The 22,535-nt window shown below is 47.2% G+C and overlaps 2 protein-coding genes across 2 annotated transcripts; one reads left to right on the top strand and one right to left on the bottom strand.

The window, feature by feature from the left end:
* Positions 1-14,352: 14,352 nt before the first annotated feature.
* Positions 14,353-15,481, top strand: F5J12DRAFT_77832 (4A/4B type thioredoxin-like protein). Its single transcript, XM_051742314.1, has 7 exons — positions 14,353-14,390; positions 14,452-14,679; positions 14,750-14,793; positions 14,845-14,892; positions 14,951-14,978; positions 15,033-15,102; positions 15,203-15,481. The coding sequence occupies exons 2-7, from the start codon at positions 14,467-14,469 to the stop codon at positions 15,226-15,228; spliced, it is 429 nt and encodes a 142-aa protein (XP_051594217.1). The 5' UTR covers positions 14,353-14,390; positions 14,452-14,466; the 3' UTR covers positions 15,229-15,481.
* Position 15,482: 1 nt separating this feature from the next.
* Positions 15,483-17,959, bottom strand: F5J12DRAFT_77818 (uncharacterized protein). The gene is made up of 10 exons (XM_051742313.1): positions 17,781-17,959; positions 17,657-17,729; positions 17,589-17,599; positions 17,485-17,538; positions 17,039-17,422; positions 16,776-16,883; positions 16,458-16,621; positions 16,199-16,393; positions 15,809-16,138; positions 15,483-15,749 (listed from the first exon to the last, which is right to left on the bottom strand). Exons 1-10 carry the CDS (start codon positions 17,911-17,913, stop codon positions 15,621-15,623), a joined length of 1,581 nt encoding a protein of 526 aa, XP_051594218.1. The 5' UTR covers positions 17,914-17,959; the 3' UTR covers positions 15,483-15,620.
* Positions 17,960-22,535: the final 4,576 nt, after the last annotated feature.

Below are 22,535 nucleotides of genomic sequence, written 5' to 3' on the forward strand. Positions count from 1 at the left end.
CAGGCCACCAGACATACTTGTTCATTTTCTTTGTCATTGCTTTCACTCCAGGGTGCCTGAAAGCTGGTGTATCATGGTACTGCCAAAGGACATCTTGGCAGACTGGTTCTTGGATGAAGATCCTTCTTCCTTTCCTTCTGACACCATCAGACCCTTCTGTTGTTTTGGGGGTCAAGAGGGATGCAGAGGCTTTCTGTACCTCTTGGTACAGGTTGCTACTCAGCTGGAAGATGTGTCCTTTACCTCCCTTTGACAGTCCAGGGGTTTCTGGCTCCTTGAAGGAGACCTTCTGGACAGGGGTCAAAGGCTTGTCAAGCTGAAAAATCGAAATGACAGGGGGTCTCACCCCCCCTTCAAGCCAAATGGCCTTTGGAAGTAGGGTGGAGACAGTTAAGGGCCCAGCATTGAAGTCTGAGTGGTGGGAAAAGGTATCAATGGCAGAGTTTTTGGTTCCAGCAATGTGGATGAACTGGAGTGGGTACTCCTGGAGTGTGGCCTGCCAACATTCTTGGCAGGAGGTTAGCTTCTGCAGCTGCATGTAGTAGGTGATATTTTGATGATCTGTATAGATGCAAGTTGGCTCTGGGGATGAAAGCAGGTAAGGGTGCCACTGCTTGAGGGCATGCATTACCACTAGCATTTCCAGGTTGTAGACCTGGTAGTTCTGCTCTGCACCAGTAAGTGACTACAACATGTATGCACAAGGGTGAAGCATTCCCAAGTTGTTGGCTTGGGACAGAACCACTCTGGTACTGAGTTTTGAGGCATTGGTATGGAGCATGAATGGTTTCTGGAGGTCTGGTAGGCGAAGAACTGGCCTAGATGACAGGGCCTTCTTCAAAGCTTCGAAGGTGGAGCTTTGCTTGGGGCCCCAGGTCCATTTTGCATTTTTCTTCAAGAGGTCATGGAGCAGGTGGGCCATCTGTGAGAAGCCAGAGATGAACTGCTGGTAGAAGTTGCAGAAGCCTAGGAAGGAGCAGAGTTCCTTGAGAGTTGTTGGCACAGGCCAGGTTTTGATGGCTTTGATCTTAATTTCTGACAGTTCATACTGACCCTGATGGATCACAAAACCTAGGAACTCTATTTCTTTGGCTTCAAAAGTGCACTTCTTGAGCTTCAAGCGCAAGTGTTCCCTAGCAGCTACATGAAGGAACTGGTGGATGGCTGCTTGGAGGCCTTCCCTTGTCTTAGAATGGATAGTAACATCATCCATGAAGATCATGGCTTTCTGCTCATTTTTGAGTTCTCCAAAAGTGTGGTCCATATATATTTGGAATGTAGGCAGTGAGTTGCACTGTCCAAAGAACATTACCATAGGCTTGAAGAGACCTCTAGGAGTGATGAAAGCTCCCTTCCACTTGTTGCCTTCCCTTACCCAGATATTAGTGAAACCCCAGCAAACATTGAACGTGGCAAAGTATTTCAAGCCAGCAAGTTTGTCAAGGAGAGTTTTGACATTGAGTAGCAGGTAGGAGTCAATGATGGTGTCAGAGTTTAGGTAGCAGTAGTCTTGGATGAGTCTTCTTTTTCTGTCTTTCTTTCCTATGAAAAACATGGGAGCTGCCTGGGAAGAGTTTGAGGGGCAAATCTTTCCACACTTAAGGTTCTCTTCAATGAACTCATCCAAGGGCCTTGAGTTCATCAAGTGAGAGGGGATAAACGGCTCCTTTCTTTGGCTGGAAGCTCAGTTTTAGGCATATTTTGTGGTCAAGGAAACCTTGATGAGGCAGAAGAGGGATTTCTTCTTTGGAGAAGACTACAGAGAACTCCTGATATTCTGGAGGTAACTCAACTTTTGCCTGTATGTGTGAGGCTTTGAGTTTCATAGAGATCGAGGTGTGGTTGATTTTTACAGTCTGGGTGAAGTCAGTTCTGCATATGTGATTTTTCTTGTTGAGACCATGGTTGAGTTCTCCCCATCCTATTAGCTTTCAAGAGGTCCAGCTGATTATGGGGTTGTGTTCTTTGAGCCATGGCATTCCCAAGAGAAGGGACTCCCAATTTCCAAGCTTGAGGACATATGCATGGATGCACATGGTCTTTCCCCAGATCTTGGCTCTGAAGGAAGCAATATGGGTTACCCAATCTCTGGTCCTGCCCTTGTAACTTCTTGACTCCCATGGTCTTGCTATTTTTCACATAGGGATGTTGTACTTTTGGACTATTGCCAGATCAATGATGTTCATTTCAGTGCCCAAATTGAGGATGGTTCAGACAGTAGTGTTTTTGTGATTGACAAGGTAAGCAAAACTAGCAATAGAAGTGATTGACATATCTTGTTTGCAATTGTACACTTTTTCAGTTCCTATCTTAACCTCTACTTTGCATGATACTATGGGCTCCCTTCCTGATGCTACACCAGGAGAGTCATTCAAAAATCCAGGTTTTCTTTTGGTCCCCCATCATCTGTGGGTTCATCACTCTCCCCACAGTACTTGTCTTCTGGTTCATCCTCTTCCTCTTCCATTGCTTTGTCAAATTCCTTGAGCATTGCCAGGATGTGAGTACAGAACTTTTGGGCTGAGGAAGACCTGCTGTTTGTTGTGGATGAGGGGCACTTAGACTTCACACGCCCTGTCTTACTGCATCCATAAGAGGTAGGAGCTTTGCTCTGTGATTGGACCTTGGACTTCTGATCAACATCCATGGTGTAAGGGTCTTGGTACAGAATCTTCAGAGATGAAGAGGATTTTGATCTGTGGGAAGATTGTTCTTGCTTCCACAAGTAGGAGTGGTCCTAGAAGGTTGCCTTTCTGGTGAAGACCTTGAGTGTTGCCATTGCTGCCTGTGCTGCTGTTGCCCTCTGGATCCAAGCCTTGACACTGTCTGGCTTGGGGCCAGCCATGAGGATCCATCAGTTGATTTCTTCATTAAGGCCTTTCCTGAAGAAGACTACTGCAGTTGAGTCTTCAGTGGATATACCAGCCTTGTTGAGGCAGTTGTGGAAATCAGTGATATACTCATCCAGGGAGTGGTCTCCCTGGCAGATAGCAGAGAGGTATATTAGCACTGTGGACTTGGCATCCCCTACTTGGAAGGTCTTCTTGAGTTTTGTGATGAACTCATCCCAGCCATCAAAGATCTTGAGGTCTCCAAGTGCAGTAGTATTTTCATTGGTGTAAGCTGCTGTGAAAGTGCAGGCCAAGCCACTCCCCATGTAGGAGAGGGTAAATGCAATCTTGGATTGGTCTTCATAGTAGATGTGTTCATTGGTGGCAAGGTATAGCTTGATGCTGCTCAACCAAGCAGAGAAGTCTTGGTGAGCTCCATTGTACAAGAAGGGTTTGTTCAGGCCAATTTCTTTCAGTCCTCCTCCCTTAGAGTTGCATTCCTGTCCTTTCTCCTTGAAAGCTTGGGAGGGGCCTTTAGGCCTTACCACATCTCTGCCAAACAGGTGTTTGTAAAACTTGGCAGCCATTTCAGGCATTACCCAGTGTCACACACCAAAGGTGTTTGGTGAGGTGGACATGGATACAGCTGATGAATGGAGATGAAGACCATAGCCCTCATGTGAAGAAGGACAGCCAGAAATGCCAGCAGTCATCCCTCACACAAGAACAAGTCATTAGTGCCAAAGAAAAAGAAAGGGAGTGAGTTAAGCACTGGTTAAAATTCTTAAGCACCCATGTACAGCATTCTGGTTTTCAACATATCTCTGCTGTTTCTGCAAATACTGAGACCATTCCCACATTCACTTGTAGTGCTCAGCCAGTGATCCTACCTTCCAAAATTGGAAAGGATTTGCACACTCCACACATTTCTACAGCACTCCCTCCAAAAGATGCTCATTTCACTAATTCTTCTGATATGGCTGCCTCCACATCAATCATTTCACTTGTCCCCTTTGCTAGGGACCATGGCTACATATATCTACCAGGACTTCCTACCAGCTTCCATCCTGAAGCATCCTGGTACATCCTGGTACATCCCACCCTCATCTGCACCCTCTCAGCCCATCCAGCTTGGGCAGCATGTTCTTTTTGTCAGTATGACCTCTAGGAGGACATTCTTTGGTTGCCTCAGGTCTGTCATTCGCTTGGAAAGGTCTTATGTGGTCATTTCAGTCTCTCCAGTCCAAGAAGCATATGGATCCTTCCTCCATGCTCCCTACAGTGTCTTCATACCAGTCTCATCTGCCATTCTTCCAAAATTGTGACAGCTACAGTATAATCTACTGTTCTCCACTCTCCCTGATCGCATCCATGATGAGTATGATGCACATCTTGCCTCCTTGTTGCAAGATACAGCAGAAGACACTCCCCCTTCATCCTCTCTTCCAACAGAGCCTCATTTATGAAGTTTTTATTTGCTTCACTGAGAGGATGGTTTGGGGGGGAAAGTTGTGATCCCCTATGCTCCTGTCACCCCACAGACCCCCAAAGCTTGACCCCTGTTGACATCTGACTCACCCTGTCCACTTTTGGATGTACTATGTTGGCATCAGATCAGTGCTGCCTCTCTGTCATCCCACCTTGGCCTAGAAGCAATCTCTTTGAGATGTGACATGCACAGCCTCCCCCTAATGTGATTCCAGTGCACTTTCCCAGCTCCTGACATTGCTTGACTCATACTTTGACATTCTGACTGTCTTTGACTCACCTATTGCCAATACTTACCAATCTTTTGACTTTGCTTACTGATTCTTTGCCTTTTGGCTTGCTTATCCTTACCAATGCTTACCAATGCTTTCCAAGATGATTACCCATTGCTTACATTCCTTACTCATCAGTTACCAATCACTTACCAAGTGTTTTCACCTTGTTTTCCATAGGCAACACCCCTGTACTGTATATAAATCACTGTACTTAGATAGCAAAAAGAGAAGAAGACATCAGAGAGCCCCTCTTGCTCACATTTTTTATCATCACTCAGTAAATCCTCCATCAGCTTCAATAGTTGAGACTTTATTAAGGGTCTAACTATTGTCTACTTTGCTTATTATCATCTATCATCAATCTACTTTGCTCCAAGCCCTCCCTGAGCTCAGTGCAACTTAGGACATCAAATTAAGTTGCCATCCATCCTTCTGTAGGCTGACAGCAGTCTACCCTATCACTGTCTATCACATTCTTGCTCCCTCTTCATCAGGAGCACCCCCAACCCTCAGCACTCATCTTTGAGTGTTGTAGCTCACAAAAACCCACCCAGGTCAAAGGTGCTACCATTGAGGTACTGCATAGGCACACCACCACTTGCTCTTTTTGTCTTTTGTGTTGGTTTTGGTTGGTTTTCACCACTGAACCACACTTTGACTCACACCAGGCCTGACCTGAGAAGGGATCTTGCAGATTGAGTTCAGTGGTTCACTGAGCAAGTTCTTCTGCCATTGGATTGGTAGAAGTCAGTACAAAGATATCAGTGGATGAAGACAAATTGGAGGGGTCCACTGGTCTGGCTGTCCCTCTAGGTTGGGTGTCAATATCTGAGCTGATGGGCTCTGGGGTTCAGTATGAAGTAAAGTTTACTGGTGAGGTTGATTCTGCCACTTGCCTGAGTTGGGGCCTTACTGGTGGGTCTCCAAGACCTATACATGGGTTTGGAGTTTGCACCAAAGGGTGACAAATAAGTGGCCTTGCTTGGAGGACTTCCTTTCCTTTACAGGAAGGTACAGGAGGTTTGAACAAAGAGGCTGCTGATGGAGGCCTCTTACTTCCTTCTTCTTGGTGTGAAGACATGTTGATGCAGAGGAAGGTTAGGTAGGAAGAAGGGTGCAAGTCGACCAGGGCTTCTTCATTACTGAAGAACATCATGCTGATGAGATGAGGTGGGGTATCGTGACTGCAAGAAGAGCTCAACTGCTGACCAGGTCATTGCATAGAGATGAGATTGGCTGAGGCAATAATGGATTCGCACATGGCAAGGAAGTTGTCAATCTTCTCTTTAAAATTCTGGCCAGCATCTGTCCTAGGGATGTCAGAGCCATTTGGCATGAAAACTGTTCCCCCCAATCAGGGAACATTTCCCAGCTTTTATGTATTCATGACACAGCACACACTCTGCAGTTCTGTGGCCATCTGTTCCTCTGCAGAAGAAACACTGTGGACCAAAGGAATGATGGAAGTGGCCTTCCTGACCTTGTTGAGGAGGCAGGGCAGAAGCAGGCTGCCAGGTGACATGAACATACTCTCATTTCAAGATAGTAGGAACAGTTGGCAAGGAAGATGGAGTGGAATTCTGGGGGAACAGTGCCAATGAATCAGGCTGAGGGAGATTTCATTTTGCTCCACTGAGCAGGTAGTTAGTGTGCTTGTAGACCAGATCAAACTCCCAAGGCTCATCAATGTCATGATCTAGGTCAGAAAGTTGCAATCACATGAGCAAGGAATTCCAGAACCTCAGGGGAAACCCCTCAAGGAATTTCTCATTGACATAGTCATCAGGAAGTTTCTTCTTCTGGACAAGGCTGAGGATGTGTCAAAATTCCTGGACATATTTACCAAGATCTTCCAGTGGTCCCATAGGTTTCTGAACTTGATGGTAGAGTAAAGTTTCAAGGTTGGCTTTGGTATAGTGATGATCTTTCACTGAGGCACCTGGATAGTAGTTCAGGAGTTCTTTGGAAAACATGTCCCAGTCATTGAAGCTGTCAGTTGCAGCATCTAAGGTGGACCAAAATTCCACCTCATTGTGATTGGCATAATGGATGACCCAGTGGATTTTATCTTTTCCAGTGTCAAGGCCAGCTTCAACACAGAGCTGTTCAATGTCTTCAAGGTAGTGAGTGATGTCTTCAGTACAACCAGAAAACTTCAGGGCTTTGTTAGAGCCCCTGAGTGGCATGTCTCTAGCTCCAGACATGATGCGAATGGATGCAGAATTTAAGAGTGGAGTGACTGAGGTATTCTGAGTGGGAACTCAGGCAGGGGAAATGATAGTGGGAATTAAAGTGAGTGATTGCAAAGGGATAAGAAGTTGCTCAGCAGTGAGTTCAGAATTACTAGATAATGAGGACAAAGAAGAGGTTAGTTCTGAGAGAGGCAAAAGTTCTTGATTCTCTGCTGGAGGATTGAAGGGTTCATCAACATCAAAACCTCCTGGAAATGCTGGGTAAAATTCTGGGGACTCTGGGCTCTGAAAGATCTCATCTAAACCAAGGTCTGAGTCTGACAAGTGTGGCTCTGAAATATCTCTGGGATCAGCTACCAGGATTAAGATTTCTGATGAAGAAATAGATAGTCTATGGAAGGGCTCTAGGAGCTCTTCGAGTTCAGTTCTTTGACAAGTGGGTCCTAAGGATCTCCTTTCCAGATCTACAGACCCCTTTCAGTGGGCTCCAAAATGATGTGAGACACTACCTCTGGGTAGCATGCAATTAGGGGGGAAGCTGTATGGTAATCCCTAGGCTCAACCCAATGGGTGCTGAGTAGGAAGGAGGCATAGAATACAATGGTAGAGTCAATCAAGGAGTTGAATGTGGGGCATGGAATTTAATTCCACAGAGATGTAGGTGAATTGGGTACAAGTAGACTTGTTTATGAAATTCTGAGTGATGACCTTGGCACAAAGAAGTAATTCCAAGACTCATGAGACATGGAGGCAAGACACAGAAACACAGAAGACACAGTAGACTCAGATTGATGCTAGAAATGCAGAAGACACAGTAGACACAGAGTATGCAGCAGACACTTTGAACACTTAGACACACAAATGACTCAGATAGTGACTCCAAAAGATGGGTGCTATATTTCTGGCATCATGGCAGAATTATATAGTACAAGGGAAGTAGGTACAAGTTGGAGTAAGGTGGGGCAGAAAAACTAAAAGACCAGAAAATAAAGGAAAGGACATCAGACATCAGCAAAATACAGATGCACATGAAATAGTCCAGTGGGTAGTAGACAAAAGTAAGAATGGGACAACAGTAAGGGGTATCTTCCAACAGAATGAGAGTATGCATACAAGTGGGAGGTGGAGCTGAGCAGCACAGGAGGACAGAGTGTAGCATACTGGCACAAAGTCCAGCTTGCAGAATTTAGGGCAACAGGGGAAACCGGAGTTTTTTAGAGGTAAGTGGCATGGATGACTGGTGATGTGGCTGAGTGGTGGCATGGCTGCTGAATTCTGGGTGGCTCTGTGTGAATGCAGAATTTCTGGATCAGCATTTTGATGACTGAGCAACATGCTGAAGGTTGGTAGAAACTCTGAAGGTGACAGGGGTTGGGAGGAAACACGAGGACACAAGCACAAAAAATTCCAAAACAGGTTTGTCATAGAGGCCTGCAGAATTTAGTGACAGATTCCTGTTCCAGCCTCAGGGAGTATACAGCTCCCTACAGCAGGTGCCAGGGATGCTGCATCTGCTCAATGTGGATGGGTGGATGGCTGGCAATAGTCTGATTAATGCCAAATACATCCAGGGTGCAGCTTGTGAGATCTGGGTCACTCAAATCATGTCCAATTCATGCTGGAATGGTGTCCATGGAAAGCCAATGTTCAGCAGGTGCCAGGGATACCACATCCACTCAATTCAGATGGGCAGATGGTTGACAATAGTCTGATTAATACCACATACATCCAGGGTGGAGCTTGCAAGATCTGAGTCACTCAAATCAGCTCCAATTTATGCCTGAATGGTGTCCATGGATAGCTGCTGTTGAGAAGCTGCCAGGGATACTGCATCTGCTCAATACAGATGGGCAGATGGCTGGCAATAGTCTGATTAATGCCAAACACCTCCAGAGTGCAGCTTGTGAGATCTGGGTCACTCAAATCATCTCTGATTCATGCCAGTATGGTGTCCATAGAAAGCTGCTGTTCAGTTGGTGCTGGGGATACCACATCCACTCAATATGGATGGGTGGATGGCTGGAAGTAGTCTGATTAATGCCAAACACATCCAGGGTGCAGCTTGTGAGATCTGGGTCACTCAAATCATCTCTGATTCATGCCAGCATGGTGTCCATGGAAAGCCACTGTTCAGTGGGTGCCAGGGATACTGCATCCATTAGTGACAGGCCTGTCTTTATGTTTTGACAGGGTACATCTTAGTGGGGCTGGGCCCACCCATATGCTGTGACAATATAAATAATACTACTAAAGGGCCCATCCATATGTTGTGATGCTATACATGAGATTACTGATGGGCCTGTCTTTATGTTTTGTCAGAGGTACATCTTACTGTGGACAGGCCCATCCATATGTTGCAACAATATAAATAATACTGCTGAAGGGCCCAACCTTATGTTGTGACTCTATTAAATGATATTAGTGATGGGCCTGTCTTTATGTTTCACCAGCAGTACATCTTACTATTGACAGGCCCATCCATATGTTGTGACATTATGAAATGACATCACTGATGGGCCCATCTTTATGTTGTGACAGGGATATGGCTTGTTATGAACAGGCCTGTTTATATGTTGCAACACCATAAATGATATTCCTCCTGGGTCCATCCATATGTTGCCAACTTTGTATTCTAATCATAGATGGGCCCATCCTTATGTTGTGACCCTCTCCATGTTAGCCCACCTTGATGTTGCAACAGGGGTGTAACCTGCTAGGACAGGCCCATCCATGTCTTACAGCAGCTCAGTATTCTTAATTAGTCACAGGCCCATCTAAATGTTTCAACATCCTTACCCACCATGGGCCCTCCCATATGTTGTGGTAATGCACTTATGGGCCCATACATATGTTGCTCTCACTTTAGTCCCTCAGGCCTGTCCATGTGTACTGGCTAATCTATTTAGGTGGGCCCATCTTGGGGTCTATATAAGTGTTGGTGTTTTGGCACACAGGCTGCCCATGTGTTGTGACTCAATGGACTACATGGGGTCCAGCATCAACCCACCCCATGGTGGCTCATTGCAGTGGTTGGTGCCAGAGAGTTTGGATACATTGACAACCACTTGAGAAGCAGACATCTGGGCATTTGGGATGACAGTGCTGGTGAGCACCCATCTATTGTACCACCATGTGGAATGTAGTACTCACATATATTGCACATTGTTTTATGCAGGAATTATTCTTGTGAAGATATCCATTCCATACAGCCTGCACAGACCAAGGTATTGTGGGTTGTATTTTGTGGGGACCACCAAACTGGCCAAGCCATGAATTGACCTGCTATTATTTGTCAGATGACTGGTGGAAGATGCACTTGAAATATTGGAAGTGCAAGCCATCAGCATGCCCTGCAATGAGCAAAATTGTGGCCAGCATTGAATGATTGTGGAATAAGAAGAGGGGAGTGAGTGGAAAGTTGTGGTATCACTTACTATGTGGATGGAGGCATGGTGGGACATAACTGAAAGATACAGTGAAGGTCTGCAGCTTGATAATAATACTACAACTGACTGCACATGGGACCCTGTGTTTGCAAAGTAACCACCTGTGCCATTGTTTCAAAGCACTTCATTAGTCATGGCATCAAGTAGAAGCATCATACAGAAATGATCCTATAATGGGGCAAAGTGCCCCCAACATCATACATGTGATAATTGTCCTGCTCAATGGCATCCTGTGGCACAAAATGATGAAGGTAGCTTGTTGGTGATTCTGTACACCCAGGTTATTGGCATTACCCCCACATTGTAACCAAGCTGATGTCTGTGTGGTCAGTGTTCCTACATTCCTGCAGGAAGTTGCCAAACTCGTCAATTGGAACAAAACAGCATACCCACAGGCCTTCCAACTATGCCACATACCTCCATGTAGAGCAGCAGGTAAGGCATTTGGAACAGTAAGTATGAAATTGATAGTATTGTCTCCTAAAGGCCCACAGCCTTGGACATTTTGCCAGACTTTAAATCAGTGAGTACTATATCACAGGTGACACAATGTTAAGTGGCACATTAGGGAGGTGCACTTTCACATCATTGAACTCATACTGCCTTGTTTGAGTCCTTGGAACAATTGGTGCTGGGGTTGTTCAGGTGATAGGTGAATGAGTGGTGGTTGCATGAACCAAACAGCAAGGGCACTTGTAATGATGAGTAAGGGCAGCCACAGACTACTGGTAGTCAGGGTGGCATAAAACATCACCTCTAATGGAAAGGGACAGAGGATGGAAGGGGGGACAGAAGATGAGAGGTTAGGGTTCATAGGCCAGTCATGACAACTAAAGGCCTGTGAATATTTGAATAGTAACCTTTCACAGAGTGCCAAGTTGAGGCACAATTTCAGGCAGCCACAAACTACTAGTAGTCATGGATGGAATGGAAGGGGAGACAGAAGGTGGGAGGGCAGCTTGTGGTGGCTGGCCTGAGAGAGACACATTACAGTGGGGGGATTTATGTACAGTGGCTCAAAAAACTGACCACATGTTTGGACCTTTTTCACTAAAGTCAATACTGCCCCATATCCCCTAACCTAGGCCCTAACCATTGGCTCTCTATTGGTGCAGGGGTCAAGGGTTTTGGATAAGGTTTGATCAAATGGCAGCCATTTCAAAATGATGACTCATGCAGTCAGTTTTTTGACTTTATATCAATTTAAGTATCTAGTACTTCATATGAGCTCCTTTGGCCCTAATAACTGCTTCAATCCTTCTAGGCATGCTTTCTATCCATTTTTGACACTGCTCCTCATCAATGTTCCCCCACTCTTCCACCACTCTTTCCCACAGTCAGTGAATGACTGTAGGAGCACTCTCATAACCTGAGAGGCATCTCTTGAGGTGATTCCAAGTATGTTCAATGGGATTACAGTCTGGAGATTGTGCAGGCCAGTCCAGAAGGTTGATTTCCTGTTCTTCCAACCAACTTTGGGCTCTCCTAGAGGTGTGCTTGGGGCCATTATCTTGTTGAAAGATTATATGACCTTCTGGAATTCCAGAATCTTCCAAGCTTTGCAGCAGCCCCTGCTCCAAAATGGCCACATACTGTTCAGCATCCATCCATCCTTCCACCTCACTCAAAACCCCTTCTCCATTCCACCTTCTGCAGCCCCATACCATCAGTGAACCACTTTCAAACTTAACTGTGCCCTTGACCTCTCTAGCAATTAGCCCTTCACTCTTCTTTTTCCACACATACTCTTGCCCATCTGACCATATAACTCTCATCCAGCCCTCCACAGTCCAATTCTGGTGCTTGAGAGCAACAGCTAGCCTTCTCTTCTTGTGTCCACTAGAAAGCAAGGGCTTCTTTTTCTTGACCACACCCTTTACAGAGGCTTCCTTGAGGCTATTTCTAACAGTCTGTGGCAGACAGGAGTATCAATAAGAGAATTGATGAATTGAATGGCATGGACAGCTTTTTTGGCCTTGCCAGTAATGATTTGCTGAACAATAGCCCTTTTGTTGGTAGGGGTTGTTAAGTATGGGTTTACCCTCTGGTGACCAGGCTTCAATACCAGGTGACAGGGCTAAGTCTGGGTGACCAAAGTCAAGGCCAGGAGACAGGGGCCAAGTCCAGTTGGACCAGAGTTAGGACTGGACTTAAGGCCAGGAGCACAGGAACAAGGCCAGGAGCATGGGAAACTGACCAGTCTTGGAGTGCACACAAGGGGAAGCCAGTCTGGGGTTGGATCTACCTCCCTTGGTCTCAGCTTATGTGCTGTACCCTTATGCAAGCTGGGGAGAGGTCCAGGACAGGGGCTGGGGATAGCTTAAGGCTCAGCCTTAGCTATAGGGTAGACTCAAGGGGTAATATGGAGTTGAGGGTAATACTAAATTGATATTCTGACTGAGGTGCTATGAAGTATGTCCAGGGGTTAAATACACAAGGCCAGTCTGAGGCAATGAACATAAAGCCAGACTTGTTAATAAGCTATTAGTGAGATGATTAGCAAGGTGAGGATAGCCACAGTGGCTGTGCTGAGGCTAATAGCCAAAGTCTGGGTGACTGGCATAACCAGAGTTGGACACAGGATTTGTACAGTAAGCAGAGTCAGACAAAAGGACCAGACTAAATGTAGTACAAACAAAGGAAAACAGACTGGAGTTATGTCCAGGTGACCTGGACATGGACCTGGGAGGGCTGGGGTGGAGCAGTGCAAGGCTGGGAGGCCAGAATGGACCAGAAATAGGGGTAAAATACCAGACTTGAGTTATTTAGGCCAGAGTTAGGTTTTTCAGGGCCAGAGTTAGGTGTTCTAGGCCAGAGTTGGGTTTTCTAGGCCAGACTAGGACCAGAGTTGACTGGAGTAAGGGGCTAGGGGTCCAGACTGGACCAGGATTGAGTCCAAGAGTCATGGATATGACAGAGGTAAGCTTTAATGGATGGCCACCACAAAGCCTAGTCCTCTCTGGCTGGAGTTTCTGAAGGACCTGGCATACTGTAGACTGCCCTAAGCCAGTTTGGGAAGCAATTTTCCTGGTGGAAAGATCAAGAGAGGAGAGAGATATGTTGCTCTTTCTTTGAGATGCAGAGATGGGTTTCATAGTGATGGTGGGGTTTATTTATAGTGTCTGACACTCAATTACATAAAGGTGACATAATAGAACCATTACCAAATGTATGTACTAATATTACAGTATGCCAGGGTCTAATATATGTAATTGAAACCTAAAGTCAAAAAACTGACCACATGAGTCATCATTTTGACATGGCTGCCATTTGATCAAACCTTATCCAAAACCCTTGACCCCTGCACCAATAGAGAGCCAATGGTAAGGGCTTTGTTTCATACACTTATAGGTTAGGGCCTAGGTTAGGGGATATGGGGCAGTATTGACTTTAGTGAAAAATGTCCAAACATGCAGTCAGTTTTTGAGCCACTGTAACTCTGATGCAGTGTGACTGCAAGTTGGAGTTGGCAATAATATTGTTGCAATCAAGTTGCAATTGTGCCATGAGAGGAAGAAAAGTAAATTTATTCCATGTGCCAATCCATAAGCTGTACTGCTCTGGGATAGGAATATAGGAATGTAGAGCATCCATGACAACTAAAGGCCTATGGATATTTTGAATAGTAACCTTTTGTGGAGTACCAAGTTGCAGCACAATTTCACATGACATGTCCATGAGGTACACATAGGGCATTGTTAAGTAATCAGTTAATGTGCCAAGTCTGAATTCTGGTACTTCCGAAGACCGAAATGCTGCTGGAAAAGTTCATCATCCTTCACACTGACTCTAAAATGGTACAAATACCATAGACGACATGTCAGCAAGAATCGTGTTACTGGACTTCCTTGCGATAAACACTTGGCTGTTGCTCCGAAAGGAGAAGCCTTTTCTGGATGAGATTCCATAGCCTTATTGGGACCTGATAACAGGGCTGGAACAAGATAATAGCTAGGTGACCATGATTGACCTTACCTTCAGCCATATTCTATCGGTTCGTATCGCCCGTACGGCATTAGTAATTGCATTCCATCAATTTGTTATCTATACCTGACAGATGCAGCGTCATAGCGTCATAGGAGGCTAGCAAGTTGGTATTATGTTTGTGGTCATCATGCGGGTGCCTTGTTTGGGCCTCCGTGTCTGCACAGGTTACTGGTACGTCCTCTTCAGCTTCACGTGACGTGCTAATGAGAAAAACACCGCCCAACGACTTTAGAAACGAGCTGCCACCATGTCCTACTTCCTACCACACCTCCCATCCGGCTGGCACGTCGACGAAGCCATCAAATCCGAAGAAGACCGCATCGTCGTCATCCGCTTCGGTCACGATTGGGATCCTCAATGTATGACGATGGACGAGACCCTCTACGCCATCGCGGAAAAAGTGCAGAACTTTGCGGTGATCTATTTGGTGGATATCACTGCTGTTCCGGATTTCAACAAGGTCCGTGTATCCTTATTCTGCGTACTGTATTCTCATTCTGATGTATCGTTCGTTTTCCGTGTGCGTCTAGATGTATGAACTGTACGATCCGTGCACGGTCATGTTTTTCTATCGGTGGGTAATATCCACTATCTGCCCTTGGGTTCCGCTAACGACACGAGCCAGGAACAAACACATCATGATCGATCTGGGCACCGGTAACAATAACAAGATGTGCGTTCGCTTTCTCCTGTTATCGTATATGCTCACCCACATCCCTGTATGGCAACAGAAACTGGGCCATGGACAACAAACAAGAGGTTTGTCCTGTACGCTCTAACTCGATGAATCCCTTACCGACACTTTCTTCACAGTTGATCGACATCATCGAAACCGTCTACCGCGGTGCCTCCAAAGGCAGAGGTCTTGTCGTCTCGCCCAAAGGTTCGTTCTTTCTCATTTTTTCGTTTGTCTCGCGCAATCGTCGGCTCTCCTCCGGGATTTATACATTTCGTTTTTGGCTGACTAACGTGTGGTTTCGCAGATTACTCGACGAGGTACAGGTACTAGACGGTCAGCCCACAAGTATCTGGAGGTGTTCGAGTTAAGCATGCCATCACTGAGATGGTTCGGTGTCCTCTACGACATATTAGCTCAAGATAAAACCGACGACACGGAGGCGTGCAGTGTCGTGGTTGGTGTATGTATAGTAGTTGTCTCGATCCTACTACATTAATGAATGTGGGGAATATGACGCCTGGCACAATCTGAGGTTGGAGCCTGGTGACTCACAACCCGATCATAAGACCAGAACAACCAATTCACCGCTCGAAAATAAGATGCACAGGGCATTAAGTTAAGATTCACACTAAATGTGTGTTCTAAGAATAATCTACGGCACGAAATAAAAACCACAGTATACCAATGTCGAAAACTGAAAAGTAACGAATGAGCGAACGACTTTACCGCCACATGTCCTCTTCATCTATCCCTTTCAGCCCACAAGCCCCCCACATCGCAGCCGCATTCAAATCCGGCATGCCATCGTCCTTCGTACCTACTACCCCTGCTATTTCATAAGCTGACCGGGTCTTTCCGGGCATACGCATATTTAAGTATGGAAAGCCAAGAGAAAGAAAAAGATACGCACCAATCCAAGGGATACCTTAATCATAGGTAATCCTGGAGTATACTCTTCCAGCTCCTCTTCCTCCTCGTTACCTTCACCGTCTGCTTCACTCCCAGGCAGAGAACCACGATGACGGGCCTCGCGCTTAACGAGCCTCACCACGTTCCTAGCCGCCACCCCCGCCTGATGATAGGCTGTATTTCCAGCCTGCAACGCTCCAAACGCGTCAGCAGCATCGCCCACTGCGAAGATATGTGGGTAGATCGTCGTCTGTTCTGCCGTTTTTGTTGTTCTCCCCTTGCCATTCCTCGGAACTGCCTGTTCCGTCTGCGATCGGGTCATCGTTAACCTCTGCGGAATGGCGGAAGATGGAATGGGCGAAGAAGGTGCAGGGCTAGACACTCGACTGACAGGTTCGCTCACGATCATTTTGTCCATCTCCTTCGTCACTCGTACGTCATCCGCCCTCAACTCAACCTTGCTCTCTTCGTTCTCGACCGACACTTGCATCCCCCTCGTTACGTGCACTAACCCTCCTTTCCCAACTGCGCGCGAATCCATGTCCCGCATGAGCGCCGTGTTGGGTGTTTGGCCTGTGCACAAGAGCTGTGTTTTTGATGTTCACGTACGTTAGTACAGCTCGTTTTGAGAAATGGGAAAGAGTGCGCACCACAACGTCCGCATCGATTTCTCTCCCCGACAGTGTTCGGACATGGAACACCGTTCCAGTCTTGCTTTCATCGGGTTCGCCACGCTGGCTGTGACGCAAGGAGTCCATGTCGAGACGGTCCCCGAGGATTACTTGGACACCGAGATCTTGTAGGGCGGTTAAGACTGTTCATTCGTTGTTTCGGAGTGCGATTGGAATATGAATGGGAATCGCCATGACACAGCACGACAAGTCCAATAAGGGCACACGCATCAAAAGTTGGATGAATGCAAAATGGAGATGAATTCGTGTCCCCAGCTAATAAACGGCGTCACGGACCTTCATCTCCGAGCGCTGGCTCAAAGCGCGGGAGAAGCTGTGTTCTCGAGTGCAGAAGAGTCACCCGTTTCTTGAGCGGATAGACGGCAGCGATGTCCGAGGCAAATTCTGATGGATGATGCCATCGATGGGTGACAGTGGCGTGATTGACGGATTTGGGAAGGGGCAGGGGGAAGAACGAAAAGAGGAAGGTGGGAAGTAAAGATGACAGGGTAGGAGGCCGAATGAGAAGATGCGAGACGACGAAAAGATAAGACACTCACGTATGCCCAACGCACCCCCGCCAACGATCAACACGCTCTGTGCTGCTTCTATACGTGCTTGGCGTTCTCGTAGCCGGTCTATCCCTTGACTTTTTGTACCAGTGTATGTCGGCTCATCATGACATCGAATTTTGTCGAGGTGCCGGCCTCGATGGTGCTCCCAGAGATCGATGGGTGAGGGGAGGTGAGATCCGAGAGCGTAGATGAGGTAGTCGAAATGGAGCGTCTGTGGTTCGGGTGTGGGCTCGGAAGACGAGCTTGATGTGACCGGGTGAGGTATGTATGTGATATAATGAGGGTGAAGAGATGTTACGGTGCCGTGTATTCTTATGTGAGGTGTGTCAGGGGTATCCGAGGTACCAAATGCGTAGTCGTATGGTATGACTGTGTGACGGGGGGATTCAGTCGTACGACAATGTCAAGAAAAGATGCCCGAAAGAACGCACACGCTTTGTGTTCGTGACCGGGTAGAACAGCATATCGAGCAAAGTTGTATACGTCTAGTCGACTATTAGCTCCGGACACCCAAATATGCGATCTAAAGACGCACTGTTGAGGTGTCTGTATGTCTCATTGATTAGCATCAACAGGAGGGCAGGGAAAGGGCAAACGACGCACGAGTTTCGTTCTACGAGTACGACTCTCCAGCCTTTTGGTAGATTAGTTGCAAGTAGCTGTGCAGCCCTGAATCCTGTTATCCCAGAGTCAAGCCTTGTAGTAAAAGTACATTCGGTGGACTGACCGCCATAGGATGCACCCAAGACAGCGACTGTGTGCAGCTGGTCTGACATTGCTGGGGGTGGGATGAGACTGATTTCTTTCGGAGACGGGACGGACGAATGTCGTCCGATTATATAATCTCCTTGGGACACCATTACATAAACTCCTGAAACTGACTTCAAACGAAGGACCGCCGCGGCGTTGCAGCGCATCGGATTAGCACTAAACGCTGTAGTAGCAAGTACGTATAGTATCTGCATACTACTGAATGGTCTCCACGGGGGTGAGCGCACACTCCACATTCCATTTCAATCCGAAATCCAATGGCCAAAGCATCTGTGACGTGTAGGGTGCGCGATATCGCCATGTGTAACATTTCAATTCGCTGTAATGTTCTTCACCGACACGAAACTAATCCCTACTGGCACCGGCGCGCATTCGCGTTTCACCAATAGGGCTGTTCTACTAGTCCCGTCTCCTACACGACAGTCGTCTCCAGTCTGATACCTCCCGAAACTCTTCCCTGCCGAAAACATAGGCTTGTTTTATGCTACGTACCTGGGTCTGTGCTCTAAAAAAATCCGCGCACAGATCAGCGAGAACTTTGTCTTCTCGCCTTCGAGGGTGCATAGGGGGCGGTATATATGCCTAACCCCGGAATCCCTCCATCCGTTCCCATTCGTATACGTCTCCCGCCCACGAGCCTTGGCAGATATCCCTAACTTCAATAACACGATTCACGATTCACACGCATTCTTCAATTGGTAAATGGTGGGAACAATATTCATTTCAGAAAAATCGACCGGGTGCAATCTCCCAATATTCCCGCCGGGCCGAGCCGTAACTCCATCGTGGTCCCCGCAGCCATGGGTCCTTTGCTCCCGGATGGCAAAACTCGCGTTTGCGACCGAACACGGCCATGTGTGGTCTGATGCCATCAGCTACCAGTGCAAATGCTCGATACGCTAAACATTTCCAGTGCACGATTTACAAACGCAAATCCGTCGTACTTGCGCCCCGTAAACCATAGCGCTGCAACACTGGTATATTTCCTCCCGTCTCCATGGCACTCCTCCATCCACTATCTTCTTGTCCATCCACGTCAAGGTAGTCTTTCCATCCGTCTTGGCCTCTGAAGTGATTCTTCCGAATCTCAACGTAGAGTCGATGTGACGTGTGGGCTGCGGGATATCGCCACATAATCGTTGCGGTATAATATTCTGCCATCGACTCGGGACTAAGTCCCTGCCACCGATACGTATTCGTGTTCAACTTAACGAGGCTGCTCTACGAGTTTCGTCCCCTACACGATAGTCTTTGCCCGATACTGCCGAAATTCCGGCCGGCTGAATGCATACCCACATAGGGTGCGTTTTTTTTGCCGGGTTCTACGCTATGGAACATCCACGCAATGTCCAATGGCAAGAATGTCTTCTCGCCTTCGAGGGTGCATAGGGGGCGGTATATGTGCGTAACGCAGGAATTCCCACTTCATCTCCCATTGCCTACAACGGGTATGGATGCTCAAGTCTGATCACCCGGCACCTGTAATCGCCGCCACGACGAAATGATTCGGGGTTATTGCGTTGTCTCTTCTCGCCACGTATGCGCCTCATACTATGTAGTATTAACGTTCGGTACGCTGAACACACCTACAGGAACACTAATCGTACTCTGAGCACAATCCGTAAACCATCGAAGAAGATTTATGTCTACGTAGGGCGCTAGCGACGGACATCTCCGATCCCTGTAACAAACATCTCAGATATGGCTTTGTTCAGACAGCGTTGCATTTCTTCTTTCATCTTCCGCTCTTCGACGCGCTCGAACGTGTACCAATAATGACGAACGACGCTATCCACAGTTCAAGACTATTGATACATGATGCATGCGCAACCCTGCACTGCTGTTCTACAAGGGTCGATACTTATAATCGGTACCTCCTGCTCTGTCGATACACATTTTGATTCACATTCGTTCAAAACAATGTCAGCCCTGTTGACGAGATCAAGTTCAACCATGTACGTGAGAGAAGTCATCACTGCTAGCTTATGGTTAACCACTTAGCTGTATTAGAGAGCAACAGTTCCGCTCCAAGATGCGTATGGCCGTCCCACCCCAGGACGCTCGTGAGAACAAGTCACCCTCCGCCACGCCCTCCCCCACACGCCTGCGGTAATCGATTGACGGTCGTTCCCCATACAGTAGTGGTCCCTCAGTGCGATCAGGATCATCAGACCCTCATCAACACTCGTCTTTATATAAAGTCCGCCAGGGTCTTTATCAATACGATTGACATGCCATTCTTCTTCAATCGACTACCTCACGAGGATCATGTACAGAAAATCAGGGTCGACGGAGGTAAGCATTCAGTATTCAATTGTCATCAATTCGTTCACGCGGTTTGTCCGGCACCGCAAGGAGTGCTGCTGCAAGTACGTACGTAAGAGCGAGAATTCTTTCACGAGTGTGACCTCGGATGATTGTGTGTTCTGGCTCTCATGGCATCGCTTTTTGTTGCATAAATGCACTATGTTAAGGTACAAACACAACTGGCACTCATTTCAACAGAACTTATCGCATTGGTCTGCAATCAAGTTTTTTCATGTAATTGAGATTAGTTGACTAAGCCATACTCCTCCCGTCTCCGCCGACTAATCCTCCTTTGGCCTCAGTCAGCATGCAGCACCAATTGGGCCCGGCCAACGAGAGCAACTTCTTGAGGGCACACGCAAATCCCCTAAGCTTAGCTTCCGGAAGGTGTCGCTGATCAATTCCCGATTGTTTTACTCGTGCGGATCACACTGGTCAACGGCTTATACATAAGACCTGAAATTCAGAACGATCAGATGTCCCACTTCCTCCGCCCTACGTAGACGAGAAGGTGAGCGTTCTTCACTGCATAAATGCCATCCATGTCTCAGTGCATTATGCATATTTCACAAAAGTCAGCATATATATGCCCAGAACGCAAGAAACTTGTTGTTTCTCACTTATTTCGTAGCCCACTTCGACCCAACAACGCTTCGATCCCACCCATTGAGGGAATTTTCAATATGGTTGGAGGCGTATCATAGCTGTGGTCGATAAATAACTGTGTAAGACTGTGGTGAATGGGAAACTGCATCATTGACATTTAAAGGATCGATGTTTGACAGTGGAACTGGATACATCATACAGGAACAACAATCCAGCCAGATTTGCAAGAGGTCCTGGATCAGGTCGACAGTATCGTTCATTCCTTCGGCCCTACTTCCACCCTCCGCACATGGGGCTCTGGCATACCAGCGAGCTCTCGTTGTAGCTAGTTGCCAATGTTATCTCATACATGTCGGCACGCAGTGTAGGCAAAACTCTCCCCTGGAATCGCTCATGTAATGATATTCCACTCTGTTGCGTTGCGAGTCAGTTTTATCCTGTTCCCGTTATACCTGAGCTGCACGACAGCGTAGTCAGTCAGTTCTGTCCCGTCCCCGTTCCAATCCCCCAACTTAGCAACGCCAGGTACCCAAGTCCTGTCAGCCACAACAACATCCTCTGAAGGGAGTGCATCTCAGACGTGATAATGTCGCGCAACGGTCAGTCGCAGTGACAACTCCTGAAAATATGGGGTTACAAAGTACCACGCGTACTGAGCTCTCTAGCGGAAGAAACGTGGTCACGGTCAGGCGTTACTGGCACCAGCATGGGGGACACCGGGAAACTGACTGTATGATCCAATGCCTCACCTCACTCTTGAGTTGGGAGAGAAAGACTGCTTCGAGTACTCGTGTAGGAAGTTGCCATGGTCATCATAATGTCATAATGAACGGTACATGGTTTTGGGTTGCCATCCGCAGAGTGGAACCGTCATGGGTGCCTCGAGGCTGTTGGTGACAGTGGGCCGGGCTATGCAATATCGTTGGCTGGCGAGCATGCACTGGCAAACTCGTTTCTTCGGAATTACGACATCCTCGCCAGCTATTCAATTCATTTAAACCTACCCACGACTCTGTGGACATCAAGCTATCCACGATGACCCACTCTTCTGACGCATTTTTTTTTTCTTTCTAAACGCTCGTTGGCAAATGTCACATGGAATGTTCAATCTAAAAGATCTGGGGAGCAAAAGGTATGTAGACTGATCGGGGCGGAGTTGACTGTCACCGCCGACCAGTGACTCGAGGTTCCCAGCAGTGCAGCGAAGAATCGCCTGACCCCGCGCCCGTCCCCCTGTGCCACTACGATGAACGCAGTCTGTTTGTTAATTCATTTTGGAATGCATGTTGCCGTATTCCTTTCGCGTTTCATCAGTTTCCGTTTTCGTTTCGAGGGGCCGTCTTTCTCGGCCTATTCCACCGATCCCGTGACGCGGTGCAGCCCTGCCACATCTAGCACACTCCGAACATGAAATCCCATCAGTTCATTCGCCTGGTTCTGATAAACATGGAGAATCCAATCACTTCCCCTTCTGATCGTCATCAAGACGGTGCACGGAGATGATAGGCGTATTCATAGCCGATGTTCCGGTCCACCAGTGATCATCGTTCCCAAACCCGGTGCACGTTCATTCGGTGGATGACGTCCAACCACACGTTGAGAACCCAACTTCCTTCAGAATGACATATTACACCCTCACACAGTGCTGGTGACCCGTCGTTTCTTCGGCCCGTATTCGGCTGTTCTTAAGTACCGGGCGTCATGGAAGCACCTACTATGTCTTAATGACAATACTCCGGGATTCTGACAGGCTCTGTCTTCTTTGGTTGGTCAGGGGTCTGCTTGGTGCATCGCACTT

This window comes from Pisolithus orientalis, assembly GCF_024613125.1.
Source record: "Pisolithus orientalis strain OTSU chromosome Unknown F5J12scaffold_125, whole genome shotgun sequence".
Classification (NCBI taxonomy): domain Eukaryota; kingdom Fungi; phylum Basidiomycota; class Agaricomycetes; order Boletales; family Pisolithaceae; genus Pisolithus; species Pisolithus orientalis.

What these genes read in the sequence shown, in the direction of transcription:
- F5J12DRAFT_77832 (XM_051742314.1), top strand. Translation starts at nt 14,467, where the DNA reads ATGTCCTACTTCCTACCACACCTCCCATCCGGCTGGCACGTCGACGAA. An exon ending in ACGGTCATGTTTTTCTATCG is followed by an intron (nt 14,794 to 14,844) that starts GTGGGTAATATC and finishes GACACGAGCCAG; the next exon opens with GAACAAACACATCATGATCG. An exon ending in CCATGGACAACAAACAAGAG is followed by an intron (nt 14,979 to 15,032) that starts GTTTGTCCTGTA and finishes CTTTCTTCACAG; the next exon opens with TTGATCGACATCATCGAAAC.
- F5J12DRAFT_77818 (XM_051742313.1), bottom strand. Translation starts at nt 17,913, where the DNA reads ATGGTGTCCCAAGGAGATTATATAATCGGACGACATTCGTCCGTCCCG. An exon ending in AAATGATCGTGAGCGAACCT is followed by an intron (nt 16,139 to 16,198) that starts GTCAGTCGAGTG and finishes GCCATTCCGCAG; the next exon opens with AGGTTAACGATGACCCGATC. An exon ending in TTAAGGTATCCCTTGGATTG is followed by an intron (nt 15,750 to 15,808) that starts GTGCGTATCTTT and finishes ATGCCCGGAAAG; the next exon opens with ACCCGGTCAGCTTATGAAAT.